This window comes from Cucumis melo, chromosome 11 (genome assembly GCF_025177605.1).
Source record: "Cucumis melo cultivar AY chromosome 11, USDA_Cmelo_AY_1.0, whole genome shotgun sequence".
NCBI classification, from domain to species: domain Eukaryota; kingdom Viridiplantae; phylum Streptophyta; class Magnoliopsida; order Cucurbitales; family Cucurbitaceae; genus Cucumis; species Cucumis melo.
In genome coordinates, this window is record NC_066867.1 from 12,776,730 (window position 1) to 12,788,707 (window position 11,978).

General features: G+C 35.0%; 1 protein-coding gene across 1 annotated transcript; it reads left to right on the forward strand.

Moving 5' to 3' along the window:
- Window positions 1–9,801: 9,801 nt before the first annotated feature.
- On the forward strand, window positions 9,802–11,632 carry LOC103496044 (uncharacterized). Its single transcript, XM_051079216.1, has 2 exons — window positions 9,802–9,955; window positions 11,112–11,632. The coding sequence occupies exons 1-2, from the start codon at window positions 9,850–9,852 to the stop codon at window positions 11,630–11,632; spliced, it is 627 nt and encodes a 208-aa protein (XP_050935173.1). The 5' UTR covers window positions 9,802–9,849.
- The last annotated feature ends 346 nt before the right edge of the window (window positions 11,633–11,978 follow it).

Sequence of the window (11,978 nt, forward strand, 5' to 3'; positions counted from 1 at the left end):
AATATCCTCTTCACCGAAAGCATTAGTCGTATTTTGTGTCGCTACAAGTTCATCCTACAAAATTGCAAAGAATGGAAATTAGTACTTGCTTATACCAAAAAAAAAGTTCAAAAAATCCAAGTACTTACTATAAGATTCACCACTTCCTTCGTCTCTTCATCCGGAATTTGTCCCTTACGATCCATTCTAGCTTGTTTCTAAACTATGGATCGATCAATTTGATCCGATGACGATGCTTTCTATTTATAGTTAAAACACGAAGCGAATGTTAAAGAATGTGGTAAAAGAGTAACTATAACACAATAAGCTATTTAGAATTATATATAATCCTACAACAGCTTAAAGGAAATCAATTTACCAACTCCTCCATAAGATTTGCATACCCCTTTCTAGAGGTTATGTGGTTGTACTTACGTTTCTTCCGCTTCTCCTTCCCATTTTCACTCTTTTTCTTTACATTTCATTATACAAATTTAATCAATTACCATGTGAAGCCTATAAAATTGCAATTCAAATTTAAAGAAGGATAGGAAGCATTATACTTACTTTGAAGTCTTCCTTCAACCGAGATGCAACAAACTCAGTCCAATGTTGTTGATCTATGAAAGAGTACTCATTCCGCGAAAATTTTAGTTTTTCAACATCATCCAAAAATGGCAAGACATATGTTGTCGTCAATCTGTACTTGAATTGACGAAAGCATACGCCAGCGTTCTGGATGATAGTCTTCTTTGATCGAGGGTCTACCACAAATCCGGCCTACATAATATTCACATGTTACATAGCAAAATAAATGGATAGTGTACCAAAGTTCAAATGTTCATGGCAATTGTTACCTCTATTGGTTCAAATATTTTGTCCTTTATTTCCTTTGGCACCGTAGGCCAATCAAAGTATATAATGGGAACATGGAACTGCACAGTCGTTCCTATGAAACTCTTCAGTTTCGTTGCATTTTGACCAATTGCTTGACCCAACTCGTTGTACTGAATCACTAGTTTTTAACCCTTACTCCTAGCACGAGTTATTTCCTTCATTTCAGTTAGACCACGTTTTCTTTTTTGTGTACTACTTTCTCCTTTTTCCTTAGGTGGAGCAACATCCTGTGAATTAACCATATCTACGATACTGATCTAATAGTAAAAGAAGAAACGATTAGTAATAACCATAATTACAGTACTAACGGAAAAGTACGAAAAATAATTAGATTCGAAATAGAACACATAATACTTTAGCAAATTGTTCTTTTAAACGCTAACATCATGATTAACTCATACTAACAATAATACAACACATACTACTTCAAATATGACAAATAAAAGACTTAATATTGTTCAAAGTTGTAAAAAAAGTCTCCAACATGAAATAAGTTTGCTTCATAACAGTACGATTCGTACCTCCAACTGTCTTTTTATCCTGCAAATTAAGAACGACCATCATTATCATTAAACATAACCAGGACATCCAAAGAGAGTTTAATTACTTTACATACGTATGAAAGTCAAGTGGTAACCCATGTGCCTTCACAGTCAAATCTAGTGTATGCATCCCCACTTTCATCAATGTCACTAGTTGAATTCCATTTTGAGACTGGAGGGTAGTGCGGTAACATATCTCCAAGGTCATCATTTGCACATTTGTACGGAAAGTCTTTTTATGGTGGCCTTACAACAACCGACCATCTTGGATCAACAGGATCTGAGACATAAAAGACTTGTTGTCCGTGTGTGGCAATAATGAAGGAATCTGAAGAATGTCCAATTCGGCTAAGGTCAACCAACGTGAAATGAAGATCGTCTATTCGAACACCATTCTTATTTTCAACCCATTTGCATTTGAAAAGAACAATATTGAACGTATTGTAACAAACTTCCCAAATGTCTTCAATGATCCCATAGAAAGACATGTCACCAATCATTGGATTTTTGTCCTTCGCACTAGACACTTGCATTGTCGTTGCCACTAACATAATCCCACTATTTTGAACAGTTCGATGGTCATCACGGGACTTAGTGTGGTAAGAACATCCGTTAACCATATACCCTTCATACGTCATTACACCACAATTGGGGCCATGTGCAAGCCATCGTATTGTGTTGGAGACTAGCTTTCCTTCATGTAATTCACACATCACCTATTAAAAAAAAGAGTTATATGTTGGGACGGGTAAACAATAATAATAAAACAACATGGATGATTTGAAGTTTTCATTCACCTTATCTCGTATCCATGCACTGAATGATCGATTATGTTCAACTTGTAGCCACTGTTCATTTTTTGCTCTTCTTGGGTTTTCAATTTTGAGATGGTTCATATGTTCTCTACAATATAGGTAATAAATATAAATTATGTGTTCTTAAGGATAATTTAATGGTGTTAGTGTATGATAATAAGAAATCATACTCTATATATGGATGTACTTCTTCAGTGTTCTGTAAAATGTGAAGATGTGCTTGCTTCAGTTTTTGCATATCAGGGCGGACATAGGTTCCCGCTGACAACGGCCTATCGGTTTGTTTCTCTTCCCTTGAATTTAGTGATCCAAGACCAATTTCATCTAATCCATAAAGGAAGTCCGAACAGAAGTGAACAGCCTCTTCACATACTTGTGCTTCTGCAATGCATCCTTCAGGTCGATTTCTATTACGAACAAAACTTTTCAACACTTTCATGTATCTTTCAAATGGGTACATCCACCGCAAATATACAGGACCACAAAGTTTTACTTCTATCACAAGATGAACAACCAAATGAACCATAATTGTGAAAAAAGAGGGTGGAAAATACTTCTCAAGATTACATAAAGTCATAACTATATCTTCTTGCAATGCATCAAGCTCTGATACGGAGAAACTTTTAGCACAAATCGCATTGAAGAAAAAACATAGTCTACTTATAGTGTATCTCACATTCTTCGGTAGGATTGAACGTATTGCAATTGGAAGCAATTGTTGCATTAAAACGTGACAGTCATGCGATTTAAGGCCATTAAGTTTTAAGTCATTCAAAGAGACAAGACTTCTATTATTTGATGAATATCCTTCTGGAACTTTAATTTCAGCCAAAGTCTTATAAAACCAATACTTCTCTTCTCTTGACAATGTATAACATGCTGCAGGTATGTAAGTTCTATTATCTGTAACAATTGGTGCCAATTCTGGTCTTATATTCATCTCCACTAGATCAAGTCTACTATTCATCCCATCTTTACTTTTGTCTGGTAAATCAAGCAATGTTCCTACTATATTCATGCATACATTCTTCTCAATATGCATTACGTCCAGACAATGTCGTACATGCAAGTTCTTCCAATATGGTAGTTCGAAAAATTCTGATTTTCTTTTCCAGTAGTCATTGCCATCTTCGTTGTTATTCTTGCCACACTTCTTTCCAGAAGAAAAAATCATTTCTTTGAGTTTAAAGTAGATGGCCTCTCCTGACAAGGGTTGTGGAGGCTTTCCATGCTCTTGCTTACCTCAAAATTCTTTTTCTGTAATCTATAAGGATGATATCTTGGCAAATATTTTCTGTGTCCCATGTATACATTTTTTTCCATGTTGTAATCTGATTGAAGTAGTCTCTTCTCCATATATTGGACAAGCCTTAAAACCTTTGACAGTACACCCACATAAATTACCATATGCAGGGAAATATTCTTCTTTATACGCATCAAAACACCAAACCCCTTCTTCCCATAAAATTTTGAGATCATCAATTAAGGGTGCTAAATAGGTGTTGATATCATATCCCGGTTGCTTCGGACCTGATATTAACATTGTCAACATCAAATGTTTCCTTCTCATACACAACCATGGTGGAAGATTGTATATTGTAGTAATAACTGGCCAACAACTATAGTTCGACGATAAACTCCAAATGGGTTAATTCCATCAGTCGACAAACCTAAACGAAGATTTCTTGGTTCGGATCCAAATGTTGGCCACATGTGATCTATCAACCTCCATGATGGAGTGTCGGCCGGATGTCTCATAATACCATCGATTTTTCTATCCATCGCATGCCAACGCAAGTTCTTAGCATTCTCTACGTTCTTAAACATTCTTATAAATCTTGGAGCTATTTGAAAATACCACATCTGCTTGGCAGCAACTCCACTGTTTTCCTTTGTTGAGTTTTTATTGATCTTCCACCTTGACAAACTACACTTAAGACACTTTGTCGAGTTTGCATACTCTTTTCTATACAAACAACAATCATTAGGACATGCATCAATTTTTTGGTAACTGAGTCCTAAGGCACCTAGTGTTTTCTTCGCTTCGTATAAAGAAGTTGGTATTTCGTTGTTGTCAGGTAGGAGATCACTTATTATGGACAACAATTCGGAGAAGCTAGTGTTACTCCAACCTTATGTAACCTTTAAGTTGTATAGTCTCACGAGAGCTGACAACTTAGTGAATTTCTTACATCCTGGATATAAGGATTTCTTTGCATCATCAAACATAGTATCAAATGTGTTGGATGTATTACAAGATCCATCATGAGCAGATTGCAACATGTTTACTGTATTAATCAAATCGTCATGTTCATATTTTTCATTGACTATATTTTCCATTTTACTGGTAACGGTCTCTAAGTTCAAATCTTCACCATGTCAGAACCATATCTTGTAACTTTTATCAATTCCAATGATATCGAACTATTGAGACATCCTTAAGTAAACGATTCCCGCATTTCAGACATGGACATCTTATCGAATTAGAACCTTTGGCATGAGACAAACCAAATTGAATAAAACTTTCAACTCCTACATCATATTCTCTAGACATCCTATTTTCCATCATCCATGATTTGTCCATTCTGTAGATGTTACAAACACCAAATCTTCTATAATTTCCCTTTACACAAACCTGGGTTACAAAAGAGATGGATGACAATTGTAGAAGCATGTCCAAGTCAAAGATTCATTAATGTATGACAAGGGTAAATATACATAAATATTAAAACAAATAAGGAAATAATAAATTTAGCCTAAATTGAGAATAATTTACAACTCATAATTCGTGTATGGTAAGAAGCCCAAAATAAAATATAAACGGATGAAAATTAATTATATATGTGTGTTATAATCTCCCCACCTTAAAAACTAGCTTTAGTCTTGAATTATTTTTTCCAAGTTTATTATTGAGTTACTTAGTAACCTACAAATAAACCGTAACCTTAACAATTTCGCTTTATGAAAAACTCTTAATATTTTCAATAGTTTTTTTTAGATCAATTTGTGCAAAGATTTGCTAACAACATTTCTTAACAATAATGCACCAAACACAATGCACACCTCAAATAAAACTAGTGATGATCATGTTAACCAATAAGTCACTTAACTATAGTATTTCATATCTATAAAGATCCAATATATCTTTGGTGCAATCTTCCTTTTATTAGGAAAACATACAACTCCTTTTATAGTTGCAATTGAAGAAAGCATGTGATCGCCAAAACAAACTTTAAACTAATGACCCAACAAACTTTAAACTAATGACCGAACAAACATTGTTCCAAGTAGATCCTCAATTTAGGACACTAATAACGTTTCCCACTATCGACTCCAAATTAAAATAACCCAACACCATTAACTATAAACATCGATAAACGTCACACTCATGAAACTAACATTAGGACATATGTTCTCTTGTGTCTTCTCTATTTTCACCCTATGCCTCTTAACTAATTCGTAATCAATATTAGTGATACATTAGATTCACAAATTTCATAAACTATAAACTCATCCTTACATTAACCTAGAAAAATTTACATTGTAATTTAATTGGGTATTAAATCGATTCTAGAACCTTATGAAATTCGAGATGGATATTATATATCAGTTAAAAAGAAATCGATTAGAACCTAGGCACGCAAAAGATTCGAAGCTGCGCGGATGACGGGTCGACTCAGTGCGTTGGCTGGGTACGCGGATCACGGCTGAACTGGGTGCGTCGGGCGTCGGCAATCTGGACTGGGTGCGTCGGTCGTGGCTGGGTGCGTCGACCGTGGTGGGTGCGTCGGTCGTGGTGGGTGTCGGGCGTCAGGCGTCGGCTGAAGGTCGGTGTGCGGGCAAAGGCGAAAGCTGTTGGTCGGGCGTCGGACGAAGCACAGCAGTCGCGCGGGCGTCGGCTGAAGATGGTTGGTCGGGCGTCGGCTAAAGGGGGCATGTGTCGATGGAGGAACCACGAAAACTCTTCAGATTCCGAGGAACCACGACCGTCAGCTGAAGGTAGGGGCGCCCATCGGCGGTGCGTCGGCTGAAGATGGTTCGTCGGTGCGTCGCGGAAGCACCGTGGTCGGCCGTCGGAGGAAGCACGAAATCGTGAAGAAAGCTGCGCGGTGGTTTCCAAAGGAAGGGGAAGGGGAAAATTGAAAGGAAAATTAGGGATTGGGTTTTTTAATAAAATTAGGTTTTTTTATTTTAATAAATTATATTAAAAAAACATATACCCTTTTATGACACTAAATAACTGTCACGGAAAACAATATCCGAAAACAACGTTTTTTCCCGCCAAAAAAACATATTTTCACATATTATGACAATTGTTTCTCCTCTCCTCTCAATTTTTTTCTTTGCAAATGTCATAGAAAGTGACTTTTCTTGTAGTGCGCATTTTCATAAAAAAAAAAATTTACGTATGCAAAACGTCAAGAATAACTTGGAATTTTTAAAACGTCAAAGAAAAGTAAAACACTTGATGTTTTCTAAACTTCAAGAAAGGACCAACGTGAAAAGTTTTAAAAAATTCGTCCACCTTCACTTTTTTATAAAAATTTTTGACGTTTGCAAAATGTGAAGAAAGAAATAGATACTACTTGAAGTTAAGGAAAATTACTTATCATTGGACATTTTTTAAATGTCAAGAAAGGTCTCAACATGAAAATGTTTCAAAAATTCGTCGACCTCCTATTTTTATAAAAATTTCTTACGTTTGCAAAACGTCAAAAAAAAAAAAAAACAAGATACTTTTTGACGTTTTTAAAACGTCAAGGAAACATATATATCACTTGATCTTTTTTAAACATCAAGAAAGGTCCGAGCGTGAGAATTTTTCTAAAAATTCGACCATCTCTACATTTCCATAAAAATTCTAAACATTTTATCTTTGAAATCACTCATTTGATCTTGGCGTTTTTTTTTCAAAAATCATCAAGTACTTAAAATAAAAAATGTTAAGAGAGTCTCTTTTTCTATCCACGATGAGGTACTATTGACTAAAATAAACTACTATCAGTCCATCGAGGTCTATCATAGAATAGATTGTGATATTTTGTTATATTTGTAATGTTTTTCTAGAAATTTTCTCATTTAAAATATTTCCTAAACTAAATATAACTTAATTAAGGGGTCTTTTCAAAAATATAACAAATCGGCAAAATATTTACACTATATAGAACAATTACGAAAACGAAAAAAGCGCCCACAAACCCATAATGAAAATACCAACCACGCCATCACCAACACGCGAAATATATTTGGTACACGATCGTTTAGATTTGGCTATTATTTAGTACACGATCGTTTAGATTAGGTCATTCAGATTTGGATAGACAAATATAAACGATTTATTTTTTTCAATTTTATCGTTGAATTTGGTTACATGATTGTTTAGATTTAATTACACGACCATTTAGAATTGATCGTTTAAATTTGTATAGCCAAATCTAAACGATTTTTTTTTTCAAAATTTGGTATACGATCGTTTAGATTTGACTAAACAAATTTTTTCAAATTCTTTAGATACACGATCGTTTACATTTGTTTACACGATTGTTTATTTTGTTCAAGATTCTTTGGTACACGATTGCTTAGATTTGGCTAAACGATATATTTTTTTTAATTTTTTGGTAAATGATCGTTTGGATTTGTCTATACGATCGTTTAGATTTGGCTTCTCAAATCTAAACGTTTTTTTTTCAAGATTCTTTATACACGATCATTTAAATTTGACTATTTTTTGTACACGATCGTTCAGATTTAGTTACCCAAATCTAGGGTTTAGGGTTATAGGGTTACCCAAATCTAAATGACCATAAAAAAAAAGGAAAATAAGAAAGACGATGGAAATAAATCACAGCAAAAAAAAAAAAGAAAAAGATAAAAGACGATAAAAAGAAATCGCAGTGGAAAAAAAAGAAGAGGAAAATAAGAAAGACGATAGAAAGAAATCGTAGAAAGTGGCAGATGATTTCACTAGTCTTATGGCCTCGTCACGAATTCTCATGTCATGTGCTCGATACTATTTCCTTTACCCAAAAAATATGATTAAAAGGAAGGTTAAGTATAAAAAATACTCGATAAGTAAGCCTCCCACTGGTATCAGGCAATGCAATCACTTGTAATTACAATCTCTAATATTTACTCATTTGATATTCTTTCTCGAATAAAAGTTAAACTTCTTATAGCTTCTCGTGGAAACTATGGTTGCAAATCAATTTGAAGTTCAATCCTTTTGAATTCAAATAAGGTTTAATCTTCAAATTCTTCAATCTTTCAGAAGATATCAATATGTTCAAGAAAGATTTAATTTTCTGAGTCTTTGATCTTTTAGAAGATGCTAATTTTGGGATTAGTAAAAACTTTAATGTCTTGAGAAGCTTTTAGAAATTTGAATATTCAATTCTTCACACCTTCGATTCTTCCTTCAACAAAAGGATCCCTAAATGAACATAAGGTCTCTATTTATAGAGAATTTTTATGGGCTTTAAGTGGGCTTGAATCCATTAGCTCTTTGGACTTGGGAAGCCTGTTTGATGGACTTAGGCTTGGGCATGAGCCTATTATCTTCTATGACCTAATTCGAAGTACCCAATTCGAAGTTTGAATTGAGTTACATATGATAAAATTTAATTATCACGATTTTGCTATAAAAATGTAGCGGGATTCAAAATTTCATGTTGAACCGAGACATTTACAAATTTTTTAAAAAATGCTATACTATTTATTATTATCTCTAAAATTGTTATTCATTACCATTATTGTTTATATATACATATATATATATAATTAAGTTTCCTATCACCCAAAGGTAAATTAGCGTGTGAGTCTAAATTTAATTATATATCAGTAATATTGTACACGATTCTAAATATAAATTGTGAATCTCTTTTCTTCTTTCGTCTTTTCCTCTCAACTAATCATAGCACCAAAGGTAAATGTAAAAAAGAAAAAAGAAAAAAGAAACCCAACCCCACCCAAATCTGGTTTCATCCAGACAGTATCGATTCATATGGAGTTTGATTTTCTTGAAAATTGACTCGACCCAATAACACCTCTAACAAAAATGACCCGTTTGAAAGCTGAGAATCGTGATTTGTTCGTTGGAGAGTTTTTGAGGTATGAAATGAATAAAAATAGCATTCAGGCAAAAAGAAAAAAAAAAAAAAAAACAAACAAGAATGAACTTATACAACGTCCACTATATATACTGAAGATCAAAAGCCGTGTGGAGATCAAATGACACAAAAACAAATGAGTCACCATCTACATGCCTCTGCTTTTTTGATATCTTACATGGTTCATTTAACTATACTGCACATTAAGTCGAGGTTATTTGAGGAGATAATTTGTATATATTCCCATAAAGTGGTACTTGGCAAAAGAATGTGAAGTTTCAGAGAGTAGATGCCACAGCTCCAACCCTTGGACACCTTTAAACATACACGTCTCATTGACAATAAAATTAAAGGGGTTTATGCCTTAAAAAATTAAGGAACAAACACGTGTCACTCCCTCGCCTCAACTGTTAGCCTCTATAAATAGCAGCCAAAACCCAACTACTTTTCCCATCATCACAAACCACCTTTTTTTGGTACAGTGGGAGTTGGTTTTGCTGTGAAGAGAGAATGAAGTCCAAAGGCTTTCTTTTTGTGTGTCTTCTTCTTGTGTCTGCTTTGGCCGTTTCGTGGGCGGTAGAATCCCGCACACAGCCTATCCAAAATGACCAACAAGGTATATTTTAACTTATTTATTTAATTTGTTTTGGAAAAATAACGATATGTGTCTTTGGTGTTTGAATTTTTAAAATCATACTTTTAAGGGACAATAGAATTTATAAAAAACTATGTTTTAATTTAAAATTTCATATAATTATTAAAATATTAATATTATTAAAAAAAATTATTCTTTTAATTTAAAATTTTATATAATTATTAAAAATACTAATATTAATAAAGTAAAAATGATGTAAACTTATTTGGGGGAACTTTTTTAAGCTATTTTTGAAAGAATATTTTTTTATGTGTGCGATCAAACCCGCTAACATGCTGCTCAATTTAGCGCTACTGTTATGTTGTTGTGGATTTTTTCCCATATGTTAATTGAGAGACAAATCAATGACCTTGAGATTGTTTTAACCGGACTGACGTATAGACTCATATAAAGTCTAATTATAAAGGAAAACAAATTTTTGGGTGATAATGGTTCAATAAAGTTCTGCCACGTGGTAAAAATCATATTATTTTAGAAAATAATGGCTTGATCATTGTTTCTTTTTGTGGGTAAGAAAGGAGGATAATGCACTAAACCATTATTTCCTTGTGCGTAAGAGACGAGGATGCACCTACGTGCTATTATCCGTCATAAAATTACTTTTTCATTTAAGTGTCTACACTACAACTAATTGTAATCCTAAAATTACTCTTTTTCTTGTACTTTCTTTTCTTATTCAGTGTTGTAAATTACTGCACACATAATTAATTAGAGCAATACAAATAATATGGTAAATATTTACAAGCAACCTACTTTAATTAAAATTTTAAGAAGAAATATTTATAACAACAAATACTTGAAATGCATCCATGACTAGGATGCTTCTAAGTAAGAATTCAGGGGATGTAAAACCTTCAATTGCTCAGGAAAAAACTTGAATAGACCTTGCAGCATTCAATTAAAAATTGTTGCATAGTAATTTATTTTTTTTAAAAAAAAAATATTAAAAAAGTTATCTTTTTGTACGGAAAGAAAGAAGATCGTGGCAGGCAACAAGTTTTGGTGAAACTTAAAAAAATAAATGCTACACGACTAATGTTTTATGAATATTTATAGAAATATTTGTTTTAGTACTGATTACATTTTCTATGTCCTGTTTATCATATTTGGTATACAGTGGCCCATGACGTAGGAGAGGCCAAACATAGAGGTGGCAGCGGAGGCGGCGGCGGTTACGGAGGAGGAGGCGGAGGATCTAGCGGTGGTGGGTCAGGCGGCGGAGGATCTGGTGGAGGAGGATCTAGCGGTGGTGGTGGATCTGGTAGCGGAGGGTCTGGAGGAGGTGGCCACGGCGGAGGTGGTCAAGGTGGTGGAGGATCCGGCGGAGGAGGTCATGGTGGTGGAGGATCTAGCGGAGGTGGTCAAGGTGGAGGCCACGGCGGTGGAGGGTCTGGTGGAGGCGGTCAGGGAGGAGGTCACGGCGGTGGAGGGTATGGTGGAGGTGGTCAAGGAGGCGGACATGGGGGAGGTGGACAAGGAGGAGGTCACGGCGGTGGAGGGTCAGGCGGAGGAGGTCACGGCGGTGGAGGGTCAGGCGGAGGAGGTCACGGCGGTGGAGGGTCAGGCGGAGGAGGGGGATATGGAGGAGGAGGAAGTGGATCAGGCGGAGGAGGGTACAAGAAGCCAAGCAAGAACTGAAGTGGAGAACACCAAGGAGAAAGAGGCCTTGGTGGTGGACTAGGAGGCGGCCGCAGAAACGGAAACCGAACCAAATATATGACATAAATATCATATATAAAAAAGAACCAAGAAATATATATGTGTGTCAAAATAACTAAAATACTAGGTGACTACTAATATAATAGTGGTAAGGATAGGGAGTAAGGAGATGTTGATTCCCCCACAACTGTAGGTCTGTATGGCGCTATAGTGGCAAGTGCTGTATTTTCGACCTTATAACTATTACTATATATAATCCTAATAATAATGGTAGCATCTAATATTAATGTTAATACCGTGTTTAAACTTTAGATTTCACTTGGAC